The sequence below is a fragment of the Rana temporaria genome, chromosome 5, assembly GCF_905171775.1.
Source record: "Rana temporaria chromosome 5, aRanTem1.1, whole genome shotgun sequence".
Taxonomy (NCBI): domain Eukaryota; kingdom Metazoa; phylum Chordata; class Amphibia; order Anura; family Ranidae; genus Rana; species Rana temporaria.
The window spans coordinates 76,102,888-76,123,071 of NC_053493.1; the positions used below are offsets into that span (position 1 = coordinate 76,102,888).

General features: G+C 40.2%; 1 protein-coding gene across 4 annotated transcripts in view; it reads right to left on the bottom strand.

Moving 5' to 3' along the window:
* DPP6 (dipeptidyl peptidase like 6) overlaps positions 1-20,184 on the bottom strand; it is a 1,751,424-nt gene that overhangs the window by 501,904 nt on the left and 1,229,336 nt on the right. For all 4 annotated transcript variants that reach the window (XM_040352727.1, XM_040352725.1, XM_040352728.1 and 1 more), the window contains exon 3: positions 1,779-1,877. In XM_040352727.1, coding sequence (XP_040208661.1) covers positions 1,779-1,877 — 99 coding nt within the window. The remainder of the gene's footprint in view (positions 1-1,778; positions 1,878-20,184) is intronic.

Below are 20,184 nucleotides of genomic sequence, written 5' to 3' on the forward strand. Positions count from 1 at the left end.
AAGGTGTGTAATCTTCAGCAGCGCAAAGAAATCACAAGACAATTCAGCAGCTCCTCCAAGGTGTATAGACCAAAAATAGGTAAACTGTAATGACACATTGTACTTATCTACTACAAAAAATGGCAAGCAACACTTATGCCCCGTACACACGATCACTTTTTGTGATGAACAAAAAATGTAATTTTTTATCATGAAAAAAAAAAGTCATTTTTCCAACTTCATCATCAAAAATTATGTTGCCCACACACCATCGTTTTTGAAAAATGATGAACAAAGTGACGGCACTCTAAAGGGGAAGTTCTATTCGCCTTGAGGCTGCTTTTAGCTGGTTACTTGTTAGTAAAAGACGATTCGTGCTTTTTTGTCTGTTACAGCGTGATGAATGTGCTTACTCCATTATGAATGGTAGTTTTACCTCCCGTCTCAAAACTTGCTTCTGGGCATGTGCGGGTTTAAAACGTAATTTTTGTCCACACACGATCATTTTTTATGACACAAAAAATGACATTTTAAAAAATGACATAAAAAATTCAAGCATGTTCGAATTTTTTTTTGGTCATTTTTCAGAAGACATAAAATGACATTTTGCCCACACACGATCATTTTAAATTACATTTTTAAAAATGTCATTTTATTTCATCACAAAAAGTGATCGTGTGTACAGGGCATAAGACACCAGAACAATTACACTGTCAAACAGGATGCCAGTTTGAAACCTTTTACTATAGATGAAAATAAGTTACAGGCAATCAGCAACATGATCTATAGATATTCTTATGCCCTGCCGCCCTAGGCCACAGTCATAACTCTCAACTTTCTGACATATGAAAGAGAGACACATTACAGCACAAAGCCACAAAGCACACCCCTGCCACAGCTCCCGTTATATGGTCCATAAAAATGTAATATAAATAATGATTAGTTAAGTTGATAAATTATTCTTTATACCTCTACATTTATTAGATACTGTTTTTTGAAAATATCAAATGCAATAATTTAGAGGTTATAATAAAAGTTTCGGGCAGTAAAGCACTTTTATTAGTAGATATATGTTTTTTTTTTGTAGCCGTCTATACATTAGACAAAAAAGAGGGACAACTGAGTAAGAAAGAGGGGAAAGTATCAAATTAACTCAGACCATAGTAATAAAAAATTTGGAAAAAATAAATAGTGTCTCGCATGCCAAGCTATTGCTAAATATGTAATCACATTTGTAACATTTCCTATTTACTCATTTAAAAAGAAACATGAAAAAAATTATATATTTTTTTAAATAGCATTGGTTCTAGACATATTAATAAAGAAATAAATATAAAAATGACATAATTATTGTAAGATCAATTTGACAGGAAGCACCCAAACACAAATCTGCTCTGAAGAAGCAATATTTGAAGAAAAAAACAATAGAATGAGCATTTTTGGAACAAAAGATCTTGTTGATGAATAACAACATTACATTTGACTGTATTTTTTAAAGGAAAGAACATGCATTTAACAACTCAAGCAGAATAATTGCCAAATGATCTTTAATTTATACCACTCAGTGCCTGGAGTACACTGCTTCTGAAAGATAAACAAGTTAACATCAAAAGAGAAAAAAAGAAAAAGCGCAGAGGATGTGTGTCAAATATCAAGCACTGAATCTTCCCGAAAAGTACATCAATCTTAATACATGGGGTTATTAGCCAAGGATATAATAAAGCTGCTTTCATTATCTACTTGGAGAAACTAATGGAAAGATTGATGGACAAAGTTGTACAGCGTGGCGCCAGTCTCACCATTTATCCATTTAGCCTCAGTATCATGGATTGCAAACTCTCCACTGACCAAATCTTGCAGCGATACCTTCTTCTTGAGTGACAGGCTATTATCTTCCACTGGAAAGAGAAGCCAAAAACATATAGGTTATTTTTCATCCTCAAATTCACTGGCTGAATTACAATCAGTTATTAAGAAAAAAAATTGTAGGCAAAGTTTGATGTGTCATTTCATTTGTAACTTTTAATGGAACATTGAGAATTAAATATTTAGAATTGATTTGTCAAGCTAAGCTGCCTTTGCCTCCTGCCCACCTTATTTTCCTGTCTCTCCATTATGTTTCCCGACAGAAGGAGTAGATGTAAATTAGGAATTAAAGATAAGAGAGGAAGTTATCCAATTACAAGTTATGTCTTGCGCAAATTTTCTTCAGGTGTAGCAACCGGGGCAGAAAACTGTCCTAGGTTAGGTGCCAATCAGCACTTTGGATTTGTGTGTGTGTCCTTTCAGAGGAGAGTTTAGAGGCAGCGAAGAGACAGCAAATCCCAAGGTAATGGTTGTGAACCGTTGTTGCTTTTTCAATGTTCTTTTTAGAAAAATAACATTAGTGGCCTGTGGTCTATAACAAAGCCTTTTCTAAAATGATGTGTAAATAATTGATATTGGAGATTCAATAATAAATGTCCTATAGTATAGATAATGCTGGTATTTAAACCAACGGGTACAGAAATGATGAGATATGTGTATTAGCCTTTAAGTTAAATTGGTGTCTTCAATGGCGATGTGCAAACCCTCTACTGTATGTATGATTTGGAGAAATATCTAAATATTTTAGGCTATCTGTTCATTAAACAGGCGGGCCCCTACTTACAAACATCCGACTTACAAATGACTCCTACTAACAAACGGAGGGAGACAACAGGAAGTGAGAGAAAATCTACCCCTAGGGAGGGAAATTCTCTCCTGTAATACTTAATATGGGAAAAAGGTTTATGTACTGATGCTTTATCAGCAATCCTTGTTTCCCTAATAACCCAACATTTTCAAAATCCAATTGTCATCAGGACAAAAACTGAGGTGAAATCTTTGGAACAGGTGCATAGACAGCAAAAAACAATGGGCCAGATTCACAACCAGCGGGCGCAACGTAAATTTTCCGATTTAAGTTACACCGCCGCAAATTGCCCAAGTTAGTGCCCGATCCACAAAGCACTTACCTGGAAATTTGCGGCGGTGTATCCTAAATCAGTCCGGCGCAAGGCGGGCCAATTCAAATGGGGCAAGTCCCATTTAAATTAGGCGCGCTCCCGCGCCGGACGTACTGCGCATGCTCCCGACGCTATTTTCCCGACGTGCTTTGCGCGAAGTTACGTTGCGCCGAGTTTTGTGAATCGCGACGGGTAAAAAAGAGTTGCGGCGGGAAAAATAAAAGATTTGAAAAAAATTCAAAACCGACGCGGGAACGACGGGTATACTTTTGCATGGTAGAGTACCTTTACACTTAACACTTACGGCGACTTAACAAAGGGAAAAAGCTTTGTGGATCTCCGTAAGTGCTAATTTGCATACCCGACGCTGGTTTACGACGAGAACTCCCCCCAGCGGCAGCCGCGGTACTGCATCCTAAGATCCGACAGTGTAAGTCCATTACACCTGTCGGATCTTAGGGCTAGCTATGCGTAACTGATTCTATGAATCAGCCGCATAGTTAGAAACAGAGATACGACGGCGTATCAGTAGATACGCCGTCGTATCTCTTTTGTGAATCTGGCCCAATGTTACAGGGGCGATAACCCTTCCCTATGCTATCCAAAAAGCTTAGAAATAGATTTTTTTTGGCTGGAGCTACACTTAAAAAATTTACCTGTTCCAACTTACAAACAGATTCAACTTAAGAACAAACCTACAGTCCCTATCTTGTTTGTAACCCGGGGACCGCCTGTATGTTTGGTTTTCTGCATAGGAAAGCCAAGATTAGTAATTATTAATATCAAATAGTAAAAAAATAAAGCTCTTTTCCCCAAACTTGACATTTAACTTTACCTTCTCCTGGCCAGAACTATTAAAGCCCATCTATAGCCAAAATTGTTTTCTCTTTTCTCCTCTTTTTATGTTTTTAGTAGAGTGGGGAAGTGCCATCTACTATTTATTGCTGCCTCACGGCTTCACAGATTTGCCCTTGCTTCTTGTCTAGCAAACAAAGTAGAAAGTAAAAGAAAATCTCCTCATCAGGGATGGAGACTCCAATAGGAACATTTTAGTGTAGTGCAGAAGGGTCTGTTCCTCTGTCAAATTTTATTTGTTGTCTCTCCCTTTTGAGACTTGCCCCACTTACACCAGAGACTTCCACCTAACCTGGTGTCAGTGTAAGATGAACAGAAATTTATAGCAAATCTCAATAAAGGAATGCTTAGAGAGCATTTACAAATATTTAAAACAGAGACTTTTCCATACTCTATCCAAAGCGAAAAAGGGAACCTAGCACTAACTGTTAACCCTCGTCCTACACTTTGATGAATGTCTGGGCCCCAAAAAAGGGTAACATATACATACTGTACATGCAGTGTATGCACATTTCATACATGTACATGCATATCTTTAAAAATGCTACAAGTAAATTATCCATTGATCCTGCTAGAAATCAGTCATATCCTAACTTCCTGTAGGAGGCAGACATTGAAATCCCAAGCATTGTTATCAGCCCTGTGTAAGTTCTCCATATCAGGATAACAAAACAGCACCCCTACCTGCACCTTTATAACATAACAGGTAGGTGTTCTGTAGTTAACAGCAGGGTGACATTGCTGCTTGGGATTCCAATATACACAATATTACCAAAAGTATTGGGACACTTGTCTTTACTTACACAAGAACTTTAATGGCATCCCAGTCTTAGTCCGTAGGGTTCAATATTGAGTTGGCCCACCCTTTGCAGCTATAACAGCTTGAACTCTTTGGGAAGGCTATCTACAAGGTTTAGGAGCATGTCTATGGGAATGTTTGACCCTTCTTCCTGAAATGCATTTGTGAGATCAGCCAATGCTGTGGAGGCCTGTCTCGCAATCTCTGCTCTAATTCATCCCCAAGCTGTTCTAACGGGTTGAGGTCAGGGCTCTGTGCAGGTCAATCAAGTTCCCCCACCCAAAACTCAGTCATCCATGTCTTTATGGACCTTCCTTTGGGCACTGGTGATCAGTCATGTTGGAACAGGAAGGGGTCATTCCCAATCTGTTCCCACAAAGTTAAGAGCATTAAATTGTCCAAAATGTCTTGGCATGCTGACGTCTTAGGAGTTCCCTTCACTGAAACTATGGGGCCAAGCCCAACCCCTGAAAAACAACCCCTCCATAATCCCCCCTGCACCAAATGATTTGAACCAGTGCACAAAGCAATGTCCATAAATACATGGTTGAGTAAGTTCTGACCTCAACCTGATAGAACACGTTTGGGATGAATTAGAGCGGAGAATGCGAGCCAGGCCTTCTCATCCAACATCAATCAGTGCCTGGCCTCATAAATGCACTTCTGGAAGAATGGTCAAACCATCCCATAGACACACTCCTAAACCTTGTGGACAGCCTTCCCAAAAAAGTTGAAGCTGTTATAGCTGCAAAGGGTGGGCCATCTCAATATTGAACCCTATGGACTAAGACTAAGTGCATGTGCGTTTTAAGGCAGGCATTCCAATACTTTTGGTAATATAGTGTATATATTAATACCCTGCATATTGCTGTGAGCCAAATACTAAGCAAATGCATAGTGACGAATAAGCTGCTCTTATACTATATAATCAGCAAGCTATATGTTATCTTTATGTCATTGCCCAATCAGTAATGCATTGGCAAGGAAATTACACCACTGTTTCTTAACTGTTACAGAGAAAGTATCATCATCATTCTGGCTATACAACATGGCAGTGGCATGAACATCTCAAAAGCGATTGCAATAAATGATAAATATTTAAATAGATAAAATAGTTTATGAATACATATTCCAACTGTGTACATAGCTGCTTGGCTAAACTTTAATGTAATAGTTGAACCAGAAAAACCTGAGAGTTTAGTAGATGATGATGAATTAAATGACGGCAAGCTTGCTGCACAACAAATATTCATTATACTTTTAGGTCTATGGTCTGTAGGTGAAGTGCGTGACCTTTGAAACACAAGAATTGAAGGCAAGTGCTGTGTACATCTCCAAACGAGGTCAGCTGGACTTTGGCCCTACTGCTCAGATTCTGGTCCAGAAAAGATCATTAATGAAATGGTAAAAATAGACTTTAATCTGGACCTATGAAACCTCCATTAATTTTCATATTAATGTAACCCGGGGAAGCAAGTTTATTTGTGTTTGGCAGGAAATTACATTGTCTAACCTCCCACAGCTGCATGACCTTCTTGAAATAAATTTGCTTTAAAAATCTACAAAACAAGATGTTGACAAAATAAAACCTTTTGCTTGGAGCCCCATTGCAAACATCATTTAGCTAAAATACTTAATTAGGCTTACATTTGCAGTTTTATCCCTGTAGCTGCCGGTTTAACAGTTTGCAAAATGCTAATTAACCTCTCTTCTTTTATTGAAGAAAGCTTAGGGAGTTTGACAATATATGCCCCTGGCTACTACATCATTCTGAATGACAGGTGGCACCTGCACTCATTTCATTCTGCTATCCCAGGGAAGAAATACAGCGCAGCCAATAAAGAGAACCTCTCACAACTCAACATTGCTAAGAATCTGAATATTTATTTCACAATTTCTAGAATGATGCAAGCTTACCTCTGAAAGATTTATATGTGCCCCTTATATTGCTTTAATGGCTCTGTCTGACTCTTGGCTCTGAGAGTCAGGAATGAGAGGTCATCTGAGGTCTTACAGTTGCTGCTCTGCCAACTTTGCTATCACAATTCAAAGCCTACTGGCACTGGCCCCATCCCTTCCATTTCTCAAGCCTTCCTTTTGGTTACTGAATGTGATTAAACAGTATGGGGGTTTAGGAGGAAGGAGGGGGTCAGGCAGAAGTAGATTCTTTCAGAACAAGTTGAGCTTTGCATATAACCTCCACTGCTGGTTGCTTTAAGTATTTTTTTTGTTTATGCATTTGTTTTATGAAATAAAATGTGTTGGGTCATTGATAGATTTGCTTAAAAGCTGATCTCTGGGGAAAGTAGAAATCCTCTCTTGCAGCGGGGCTGTCCCTAACCTGCAAGGGTTACATGCTTGTTTAGGGCTAGGGGACTGGGAATAACACTTTTACTTACCTGATCCTACACTCCCACAGGCTACTCCATGCTTCTAGACCAGCCAGATCAGTCTCCTCTCCCCTACACCCCAGTGATCAGATGCCCTCTGATGTCATCAAGTAGAATGCAGGATCCATAGCCCTACTTTGGATGTGAGAAAACTGAGGAACAGTCCACTGGCTAGAGCATTAGGAAGAAGAGGAGAGCATTGGATACTGTGGGAGCAGAAGATTGGGTAAGTAAAACTTCCTTTTTCAGTCCCCTAGACCTAAATGTACATTGATCCCATGCATGGGAGGGGGGGGGGGGGCTTTTTTACTAAGTGCATGTGAAGAAAGAGCTTTCATAGTGTTATATTTGCTGAAAGGACACTATGGAATATATATATATATATATATATATATATATATATATATATATATATATATATATATACACATATATATATATATATATATATATATATTCCATATTGTCCTTTCAGCAAATATATCTATATAGATATATGTATATATCTATCTATCTATCTATTATATATATATATATATATATATATATTTATATATATATATATATATACACACTGCATGTCTTTCACAAGCGAGAGAACATTTCTCCAAAAGTGAAAAGGAATTCCCTCTTATGCCGCGTACACACAATCGGATATTTCGACAACAAAGGTTCGATATGAGCTTTTTGACGGAAATTCCAACCGTGTGCGTTATCAGCCCAAAAGTGCTGCATGCTGGCAGCCCAATAATGTTTTTTGGGACACGGTTGCTTATCCCAAATTTGATAACTGCATGGGTACAGGTGAGCAGCCTTGAATGCATGCTGTCTACATTCAGGGCCGCATGGTGCTTTCTGTGTTTAGTTATACTTTAAACTTTGAGATTATCTTGCTATATGAATGGCCTTTTTTAATGCATATTTTATTTTAAATTCACAAAGTATAAATGTATTCATTGATATTATATATGATGTGCATCCAAACCTTAAATCCTGGATTAGCTGTAAGATAAGTAAATATTTTACATCTAAGAGATCTTTTGAAGCATGAAATACATGAATGACAAGAGACCAAGAGGAAAATAATATATGTAATATATAATAACAAGTAATAAAGTAGAGCCCACCCAATGCAATCCACCATGTTACATTAGCCTGAAAAGTTTGACACCTTTATTGGACACAAAGGCCTGTTTCTTAAGCTATACTTTACTCTAATAAATGCTAGCTCGTACTTAGGCCTGTCCCCATGGGCAGAGTCACCGGAATGTTTCAATGGCCCTTTTGACAAATTCTGCAGCAGCCATTGAGGGCATTGCTATCTAGAAGAAAACAATGTGTCACGTTCCCCATGGATCAGCAAGCTATTATAGAGACAAACATTTTGCCAGAGACTCTAGCAGTTTTCTCATGTCCTAGTTTACAGGAATTGCACTCACCAGGCATTTCCTTGCACAGTGACAAAGCTCTGTTTGGGAACAAGAAATTGAATCGCTTCATCAAAGTGCAACTCATTTTTTTTTAGTGTCTTCCCATCACAGTGCAATGGTTCAAAATAGCAGAGTAAAGGTTATGTAGTAAAAACCTAATGAAGTAAATACTGTTAACGTATAAAAAAAAAAGTAGAAGACTTGCTAAATAGACCACTGAGAAAAACTTCCAGCATTCCAACCGAATGAGGAACATAACTCCAAACTCTCTGTTGTCTGGACCCTAGCCAAACGCTTAAAGCAATGGGTTTCTGAGATGGAACTTTGCTTACGCTGAAAAATCCAAACTGTCCTAAGAGCTTCTACAGCTTTCAAGCTGCCTTTTCAAATACAAGCTGTTAAGCAGAGGTCCTACTGTAACAGGGCCATGTCTACTGGTAGGTGGCTAATTAAAACTATAATTTGCCCTAGGTGCTGCTCAAACCATTGTCTCCTCTTCATGTTACTTGTATTTGATCCTCACCTGTTGTAGCAGAAGGCTGGGCTGGCCATTAATCAAAGCAAAGAGAAGAAATTTAAATGACATCCTTTACTGGCTAACTCAAGTTTTTAAAGATGCAAGCTATTGAAACATGTTACAGTTCCTGGTCAGACATTAGGTGATGAAAGTTCAAACTTACTGAAATGTCTACACTAATGATGAAAGATAAGAACAAATCTTCAAGGATTAAATGAAACATAATTCAAAACTTCTCATTTCAACCATAATCTCCTTCTTCTTAAAGCCCAAATTTGACTACAGCCCAGAAAACTTTAAAATCCCCAGTTATGGCATAACCCACAAGCCTAAAAATGTAAGTACTTTCACTTGATGGTTTAATGTGGAGGGTTTAGAAACGTTTTATTGTTTTTATTGCCTGTGTCATTGTTATAGATAATTACCCTTCCAAATTTTCCTGGTAACCAATGTCACTAGGAGTAAAATAAATGGGAATATTCTAAATTTTGATATTTCACCAGAAGAGGTATGGAAAAGAAATCTTCCAATAATGATCCAGTGACAATTGCCTTGACAAGTGCTTTTCTTTACATTGTAGTCTTTCCTCTCCAGTTCCTGTTCTGTCTACATTTGAAAAAAGGGACACGGATGATGAAAAAATAGCAGGAGATTTCACCATTACCTTCTCGATCCAAAACGATAAAATAAAGTTTTGGCTTTAGATATACCCATTATGCAGGTTAAGGACCTTGCCCCTTTTTGCGATTCGGCACTGCGTCGCTTTACCTGACAATTGCGCGGTCGCAAACAAAATTGGCGTCCATTTTTCCCACAAATAGAGCTTTCTTTTGGTGGTATTTGATCACCTTTTTTGCGCTATAAACAAAAATAGAGTGACAATTTTGAAAAAAATTCTATATTTTTTACTTTTTGCTATAATAAATATCCCCCAAAAATATATAAAAAAAGTTTTTTTCCCCTCAGTTTAGGCCGCTACGTATTCTTCTACCTATTTTTGGTAAAAAAAATTGCAATAAGCGTTTATCGATTGGTTTGCGCAAAATTTATAGCATTTACAAAATAGGGGATAGTTTTGCATTTTTATTAATATTTTTTTTTTACTACTAATAGCGATCAGCCGATTTTTTTCATGACCACGACATAATGGCGGACACATCGGTCAATCATGACCATTGTCATTTTCACAGCAAAAATGCTATAAAAATGCATTGTTTACTGTGAAAATGGCAATTGCAGTTTGGGAGTTAACCAGAAGGGGGCGCTGAAGGGGTTAAGTGTGACCTAATATGTGTTTCTAACTGTAGGGGGGCGAGGCTGGACGTGTGACATCATTGATCGTGTTTCCCTTTATCAGGGAACACACGATCAATGACACTGCCACAACGAAGAACATTGAAAGGTGTGTTTACACACACCTTTCCCTGTTCTTCAGCTCCGGAGGACCGATCACAGGACACCGTCTGGCGATCGGGTCCGCAAGTCCCGCGGGCGCGGTCACGGAGCTTCGGACCGGTTCGTGTGCACGCGCCGGCGGCACGCACGGCTGTGCTTAAAAGGCCAAGTACAGGTACGTGGATGTGCCCAGCCATGCCATTCTGCCGACGTATATCGGCATGAAGGGGTCCTTAAGTGGTTAATCACTTGAAGATTGGTGTGATTTATGAACACTTTTATATGAATTTATTTTCTTTTCAACTTTCTTTATATGTTTATGGATCATTCACATGCACTATTAATTCACTTTCACTTGTTAATTTGTATGTGCTAATTTGTATGTGTTTATTTATTTTATTTTAATATAATCACTTTACTAGTACTGTTTTATGAAATATATTTTTTACTAAAGATTCACTATATACATTTCTATTTAAGTAGCAGCTGTAGGTAATCAAGTTTATCCTGTGCGCAGCAGTGGTTTAGAAAGTTACTAGGGGGCGTTAATTAGCTTTGTTTACCAGTGTTTAAATATAAGGATCAAATTAAGGTCTAAACTACAAGGAATTCTTGGTGTCAGGAATCCATGTACCAGTAAAAAAACATAAAATCTGGGAAGGTCTGGATCATAAAAAAAACTCAACTCCCATGATGCAATGTAAGACTCTGCTGCTCTCTTATTTCACTGTGCTATCAACACGAGAACACGATGTAAGACAAGAGGTACTGTAGGAATTGCTCTCTAAGGCCTTGTACTCACGAGCAGACATGTCCGATGAAACCGGTCCGCGGACCGTTTTCATCGGACATGTCTGCCCGGGGACTTCTGTTCGATGGCTGTACACACCATCGAACAGAAGTCCGCGCGTAAACAATACGCGGGGCGTTTCTGCGTCGATGACGCGGTGTCGCCGCGACAATGACGCGGCGACGTGGGCGGGCCTGCCTTTTAAATTCTTCCACGCATGCGTCAAAGTCATTCGACGCATGCGAGGGATGGCGGGCGGCCGGACATGTACGGTAGGTCTGTACAGACGACCATACATGTCGGGGGGACAGGTTTCAAACCTGTCCAATCCGCCCGAAAATGGTCCGTTCGGGCCTACACACGGCCAAACATGTCTGCTGAAACTGGTCCGCGGACCAGTTTCAGCAGACATGTTTGGTCGTGAGTACGGGGCCTAATATTTGGGGAAGTAAAATAGTAGACCAAATCTTAGCTGCTCCTTATTGCACAGAATATGGACAAAAGTAAGACGAAACATCCAACGATCTTACGAGCATATTTATTTTATTTTTATTATTTTAAATTAAACTACATACCTGTAATGATATCTACCTCTATGTGGCATAATGGCAGCAAAGCAAGGGTTAACTAATACCATTGCCTAGTGAATGTCCACTGACTCAGCACATCTTTCTTGGCTGAGAAAGAAGCGTTATTGTTTACTCACCCATTCACTTGGAAATCTGTGACTGAGAGCATATTTAAACCCAAACTGACATATAGCACAACTTTACCTTCCTCTGGGAAATTTTCAAACTACACTTTGCAATTTCCACACCATAACAATGACTAGGGGAAAGCCTATGGACTTGATAAATGATTTGCCTACGAACACTGAAAAATCTGCCGGTTTGCTGCCGCTGGAGATGAAGTAGAGGAATAAAGGAAAACCACAGGCTGTTCAATGTAACAATTTATGACTTGTAAGTGCAATTATTACTTTTTAAATGATAGACTTGGGCTCTGTATAACGAAAGCTCCCAGGATGGAGCAAGAGGATATCATTTGTTATTATGGATTTCTCATTATCCTCATACATTACAATTGGCACACTGCACTTTATGTAACGCTTGCACACTATTTATAGTTAGATCATCTGGCCATAGGAAATCTGTAGATAATTGGTAGGTATTAAGAAAATACCTTTTTCACGTAGACATCTCTACATGTAGTAGTCGTCATTGCAATGGGCAATTAAAAAGCCATAGGCAGGGGAGAAATAGGGATCATTCTATTATATGACAGACTTCTCATACAGGTTTACAAGACCATATCACATTAAGACAGGAATCCTATTAATTGGTACCTAGAAGCCTGCCATGCAGTGTAAGAGATTTCAACATTCTTTTTCAGTATTGGTTTCCCATTTTGATGTGTGTGTGCAGGTTCTCTCATATATTTCAAATCTTTCAAATGCCTAGAATATATGGGAGGGTCAATTTTTTTTAACCTTCCTCCACTATAGGTATAATTAGTGTTGGGCGAATGGTTCAGGGCGAGCAAAAGTTTGGCCCGAACATCGCCTGTTCGCCCATTCAGCGAACACCTACATTATTGGGGTGCTGGGTAGGATGTTTGCCAGTCGAGCGCCCCACAATGCACTGCCCACTGCACAGTGCATTTTAGGGCCCTAATTAGATGAAGCTTTGCATCTGACCGTTGGTCAGGTGCAATGCTTTGTCAATTAGGGCACAGAGCGCTGTCAGAGCCCTGATTGGACAAAGTGATGATGTCTTTGTCCAATCATGGCTCAGTGCTCATAGTCCCACCCCAGATTATAAAAGGTTCCTTCCCACACAGAAAGCCTTTACAGTGTATTGGAGTGGAGATATATAGAGCATGGCTCAGTTTGCTACTAGCGAGTTAGTGTGTTCACTTATTATGACTCTAGCCTCGTACACACGACCAGTTTTCCCGGCAGGAAAACTGCCAGGAGAGAATTTAGCCATGAATCCCAGCCGTGTGTATGCTCCCTAGCAGTTTTCCCAACAGGAAAACTGCCGGGGGAAAAATAGAGAACCTGCTCTCTATTTTCACGGGCAGAGTGTTTCCTGCTGAGAAAACCCGTCGTCTGTATGCTTACCTGTTCCATTGGAAACCCGTGCATGCTCGATAAAAGTTCGAAGCATGCGCGGTAGAATACAAGTTTAGTGTGGGGTGTAGCAAGATGGCGGCGAAGGCATCGAATGTGACGAGCTTCGGCTCGTCGTAGTCGATGATGTCACCGCATTCTTGCCATTCAAAAGAACGGCAGTTCTTTTGAATGGCCGTCTGTGCACGGCTTTGCAAGACAAGCTTGCCAGGAATTCCATCAGGAAAACCGACTTTATCATTATATTTTTTCCTGACGAGATTCCCGGTCGTGTGTACAGTGCTTCTGAGTATAGTGTAAGTATAGTGTAGTGTCAGTGTAGTGTTAGTGTAGTGCAGTGTTTAACACAGGAGGCAGAAAATGCTTAAATAATGCAGTCAGTGTAACAGACATTTATTTCATCCCCAAGGAAATTCCTTGGATCAATGATCCATGATGTCATTCTTTATGATATATTAGCAGACATTTATATTTTGTACATCGAGTCCATTTTTTAACCAATTTGTTGATTATCCTAGTACCAGTACCAGAGGAAGACTATCCCATGTTTTCACAGCGCTTATGGCTTGTACACATGACCGGTTTTCACGACGAGAAAACTGCCATGTTTTATATTGGTCGTGAAAACCGGTCGTATATATGCTCCCTAGCAGTTTTCACGACGAAAAAACTGGCCGCAAAAAATTGAAACCACCTCTCTTTTTTCTCGTCGTGTTTCTCGTCAGTCTTTTTCTTGTTGCGAAAACGGTTGTGTGTATGCTTTTCCGAGGGGAAAAAACACGCATGCTCAGAATCAAGTACTGTTTGCAGCCCAAAAGCAGCCCAAAGGGTGGCGCTATTTGAAAGGAACTTCCCCTTTATAGTCCCGTTGTACGTCACCGCGCTTTGGTCGGATGTTTTTTTTTGCATGAACGTGTGAAGGCTGGAGAGGAATCACATCGGGAAAAACTTTGTTTTTTTCCTGCCGAGAAAAATGGTCGTGTGTATGAGGCATCACAGTATCAAAGCCTTTCTGTAGGTGACAGTGATATATTTATTTAAACCTCATTTTATCTAATCATAAAGAACTTCATTGTGTGTTTTCATTTGATGCTTCTTCCATGTACACCCAACTGGCAATTGATGGTGGAGGCAGGGGGCACATAACTACATGGAAACTATAACAGAGCAGGTCTTTTCCATTCTTTGGAAAATATCTAAAAATGTTTTTTTAGCCATAATGTTTAATAGTTTTAGGCCCTGATATCTTTTTCACATTAAAAGACAATTGTTTAGCTTAACAAGTACTATGCTGGATATATTTTTTTTAAAAGACCCTTTAAAATCTGCAAACATGTCTGTGACAGATGTAAAACCAGTGCATGAACAGTCGCAAGCATCAAATCAGTCCCTTGAATATTTTTAAGACCAGATGCTTGCTGCTCTGTGGGGCCTACACCTAATTTGCATTGTAAAGTTAGAAATTACGTTGGCACCATACTAATATTTTTATGCCAGCTCTATTTCTGTGCTTATCCAGAAGAAGTCTAAACTGGGCCCATGGTGAGTATAGCAGGAAAATACAGCTGAGGATGTGAAGCCAATGGCCATAGGATTGAGCCAGCGATGCCTGGGGGATCTCAATCAGTGGCAGAATCTTTTGGAAACATCTGCATGGATGCTGACAAGCGAGCACGCCTCTGCCATTAGCCTTCTTTTATACAGAGCCAATTAGTTTTGATTTATATTTAAAACAAAGCCCCCAGACATGGCAAACACTCATTAGTCTATTTGATTTATTCAGTGTTATGATTTTGTTAAAAAATGAATATACATCAATGAAAAAACTTTACAATCAAAACTGAGCTTATTAACATTTACACACTTAGTATTAGCTATTAATACATTGTTAAATCATTAGTAATGTGCTGAAACATTTCCAGAGATGCAAGAAATACAGAGTGAGTGTTATACTGTTTACTCAAAGTACAACTGCAGAAATCGCAAAGGCCAGCAAGTCTAGGTCTGGGAATTATAGCTGGTGCATGATAGGGATGAGCTTCAAGTTTAAGTCCACAGTGAGTTCATGAACTCTAGCTTTTCAAGGTTTACCAAACAGGCAAACTAGTCAGCCAGATGTGGCTAGTTCACACGCCCAAACTTTCAGATGCTTTGCCCAGAAGTCATTAATTAAGAGCCGGTTCACACAGCGGCGACTTGGGATCTGACTTGAAGTCGCCCCAAGTCACGCTGTTGAGAAAAGCAATTGAAGTTCATGGAGCCGTCTCAATGTACACTACTGAAGTCTCTCCGACATCAGAAAAGGTTCCAGTATTACTTTTTTTAGGTTGCCTCACAAGGTCGTGGCCAGAGTTGTGTCGCCCCTGTGTGAACCGGCTCTTAGGGGAGGTATTACTACCATTGCTACAGTATAGGAATGCCTTCCTGTCCATCCGCCTGCTTGCCTCACATAGTAAAAAGACGTGACAGGAGAGGATCGACATTGTGGGTCATCTTGCTTTGTTTTGGCAGGTCAATGAATGTTGTTCATAGTGATTGTCATCAATGATAAGGGTCTGGTGTGGATTGTGTGGGGAATGCAGCATTTTTTGGGGGTCTCCCCCAAAAAATGTATACTTAGCCCTGGTGACAAGGAAAGGGAAGGGAAAGGGAAGGGAAGGAAGGGAGTGAATGTGCACCTCCTCCACTCCTGAACCATAGCGATACAGAAAAAAAACACATAGGGTCCACATAAAAATCCACATAAGACTTTTAGGTCTGATATATGTATTTTAACCGATTGCCGACCGTTGCATGGCTATTTACGTCAGCAGAATAGCATGGCTGCTCATATGGACGTACCTGTACGTCCCCTTTAATTTGCGGCATTGCGGGCATGCACACGCGGCGCGAGATTTGTGAGTGTGACCCCGGGTCCCGCAGACTCAATGTCCACCAGGTGCCCGCGATCGTGTCACAGAGCTGCAGAACAGTAAACAAGGCATTTTCCTGTTCTGCCTAGCGACAGGACAGTGATCTACTTCTCCCTGTCATCAGGAGCAGTGATCAGTGTCATGTCACTCGCAGCCCAGCCCCCACACAGTTAGAATCGCTCCCTAGGATACACTAACCCCTTCCTTGACAGTGTAATTTACACAGTAATCAGTGCATTTGTATAGCACTGATCGCAGTATAAATGACAATGGTCCCAAAATAGCGTCAAAGGTGTCCGATGTGTCCACCATAATGTCGCAGTCACAATAAAAATTGCAGATCGCCGCCATTACTAATAAAAAAACAATAAAAAAGACGCCATAAATCTATCCCCTATTTTGTAGACGCTATAACTTTTGCGCAAACCAATCAAAAAGCGCTTATTGCGTTTTTTTTTTACAAAAATACATAGGAGAATGCATATCGGCCGAAACGGAGGGAAAACACATTTTTTTTATATATTGGGGGGGGGGGGGGGGGTATTTATTATAGCAAAAATAAAAAAATATTGCTTTTTAAACAAAATTTTCGTTATTTGGTTATAGCAAACCGCAGAGGTGATCAAATACCACCAAAAGAAAGCTCTATTTGTGGGGAAAAAGGGATGTAAATTTTGTTTGGGTGCAACGTTGCACGTCCACGCAATTGTCAGTTAAAGCGATGCAGTGCCGAATCGTAAAAAGTGCTCTGGTCAGGAAGGGGGTAAATTCTTTCGGGGCTGAAGTGGTTAAGGGGTATGTATAAGAGAAATTGTGCGCTGTTCAAGCATAAAAACATGAACCCTTATCCCTCACAAAACTAAAATAAAAAAACATATTAAATTTAAATAACATACATGTACTGATTCGTAAAAAAAACATTTTGTGAAAATATGCACTCCTTAAAGGGTTTGTAAAGGTACATTTTTTTTCCCTAAATAGCTTCCTTTACCTTAGTGCAGTCCTCCTTCACTTACCTCATCCTTCCATTTTGCTTTTAAATGTCCTTATATCTTTTGAGAAATCCTCACTTCCTGTTCTTCTGTCTGTAACTCCACACAGTAATGTGAGGCTTTCTCCCTGGTGTGAGAAAGCCTCTTGAGGGGGGAGGGGACGAGCAGGCAAGTCAGGACACTCTCTACTTTGCAGATAGAGAAAAAGAGCTGTGTGTTAGTGGGCATCCTGACTGAACTAAGGTAAAGGAAGCTATTTAGGAAAAAGTATTGGGACACCTGCCTTTACACGCAGATGAACTTTAATCACGTCTTTGTCCATAGGGTTCAATATTGAGTTGGCCCACCCTTTTCAGATATAACAGCTTCAACTCTTCTGGGAAGGCTGTCCACAAGGTTTAGGAGTATGTCTTTGAGAATGTTTGACCATTCTTCCAGAAGTGCATTTGTGAGGTCGGGAACTGATGTTGGATGAGAAGGCCTGGTTCTCAACCCTGTCCTCAAGTACCCCCAACAGGCCATGTCTTGGGAATTTCTCTTAGATAAAATAGCTGTCCAAAATACCAAGCCGTTGGAAAACCTGCAAACATGGCCTGTTGGAGGTAATTGAGGACAGGGTTGAGAACCACTGTTCTATCGGATTGGGGTCAGAATCTGCAGGCCCGTCAAGTTCCTCCACCCCAAACTCGTTCATCCATGTCTTTATGGACCTTGCTTTGTGCACTGGTGCGCAGCCATGTTGGAACAGGAATCCCCAAACTGTTCCCACAAAGTTGGGAGCATGAAATTGTCCAAAATGTCTTAGTGTGCTGACGCCTTAAGAGTTCTCTTCACTGAAACTAAGGGGCCAAGTCCAACCCCTGAATAAAAATCTGACGCCATAATCCCACCTTCACCAAATAGATGTGTGGCTAAATTTGACCCCTGATAGAACACCTTTGGCATTAATTAGAGCTGAGACTTTCTCAAATTAAAGCAGCTTACACCTAAAAACAACATACTTTTTCCCAACAACACATACCCAAAGCCCCTAGACACCAACCCCTTTAATTGTCTGCCTGGTGTTCAGATTTAAAGTGTTACTAAACCCAGGACCCTGCGTTCACTATATCTGGTCTCCCACAGTACACAGAACATAGAAGTGCAATTATTTTAGTAATTAGTATAAACTACTAAATGCCTTTTTCATCAGCAGTATATATTCTGGAGTCTTGAGACTTCTATCAGTGTCTGGTTGTTGGGGGAATTTTCATTGTACTCTGGCTGTCATATAAGGCTGCAGCAACCCTGACCTTCTGTCTGGACAGTGCTGATTGGCCTTGTGCTGATCACATGCACTCTCCCAAGAAAATAAATACTCTTTAGCAATCCACACTAAACTGTGGAACTTGTGCAACTTGTCCCATATGCTCTGTTCTATCCAGAGATGGATTGGGGACAGTGGAAGAAGGTGAAGGACAGAGAGACAGGATCAAACAGCTTGAATGCACAATGCAGAGGGTTTTTCCCCTTCCACAGTGAGTATAATGAGCATGCTTTACTGCATATACAGACTGATTTTACTGTTGTGGGTTTAGCAACACTTTAAATCTACAATACAGAAATCTGAAATAGCAAAGTAAAAGACATTCGCCAATGGAATCCTCCCAAAATGAATAAAGGCACAAGAGTGGGCTGATCCTATATATTTTCTTTGCACAAAATACGCACAAATAAGATTAAGTATAACTTCTTAGATGCCATAACCCCACCTAATTCATTGTTCCCTTGGTGTTTGTCCCTGATACATCTAAACTGATTTTTCCAATAGTATTGGCATTGTCCATCTTGTTCATCATCTTCAAAATTGAAGAATAGGAGCCAAATAAAAGACATTCATAGAACTAGTCGATGATAGAAGCTATAACTGGGATTAAAAAAGCAGTATATGCTCTAAAAAATCCAGTCATTCAGAATTAAATAATATGCTGTAAATAATATATCTCTTAAGGTAATGAGCAAGTCAAGCACTATAAATAAAATGATATCAAGCCATAAAGATGTAAGCAGCACTTACTACAATACATTTGACCACACTCCAGGAGGGTTAATTGCTTAATTAAACTCAGATTATCAGACATGAGGGTTTATTTTATGTTTTTATATATTGCATTACTGTATGTAAATGATTCTTGGAGCAGTGTGGTAAGAAACATATCATGGGTATGGCCTGATGTTGTTCACATTTATTCAAGGTCAGTGGCGGTGTGTTTATTAGGGGCGCACGGGCGCCGCCCACTCTGTCAAGCCACCCCTTATATGACCAATGGATAGATTCATGCATTGCATTATGGCATGCATTGCATGAATCTATCCATGGCCGCCACTGCCACCCCCTATTCAGGCGTCCGGCCCCTTTTCAGACACTGGGCACCTGAATTACAGCGGCCATAGGCTCTAATAGGCTTCATAAAAGGTGGACTCTGAGTGCAGAACATTGCGCTCATTGTCCACCCAAGTGTGCTAGAAAAGCAAATTAATATTTGCTTTTCTAACACCGAACAGACCTCTTTGCCAATCAGAAAGCACAGGTCTAATACCCATTACCTGATTGGCTGACGGCAGAGTCAATCCTATTGGATGGAGAACAGCATGGAGGACTTGCCTTTGTCAGCCGCTGCGTGACCCGCCACCAAGATGGGTTAAGTCACGGGCAGACAGCGGGTGGGCAGGGGTCACAGTGGCTACATTTGATGGGGCACAGTGGCTGCATTTGGTGGGGCACAGTAGCTGAATTTGATGGGGCACAGTGGCTGAATTTTATGGGCGCAATGGCTGCAATTGATGGCACAGTGGCTGCATTTGATTGACACAGTGGCTGCTTTTGATGGGCACAGTGGCTGCATTTGATGGGCACAATGGCTGCATTTGATGGGACACGGTGGCTGCATTTGATGGGACACAGTGGCTGCATTTGATGGGCACAATGGCTGCACTTTATGGGGCACATAGACTGCATTCGATGGGC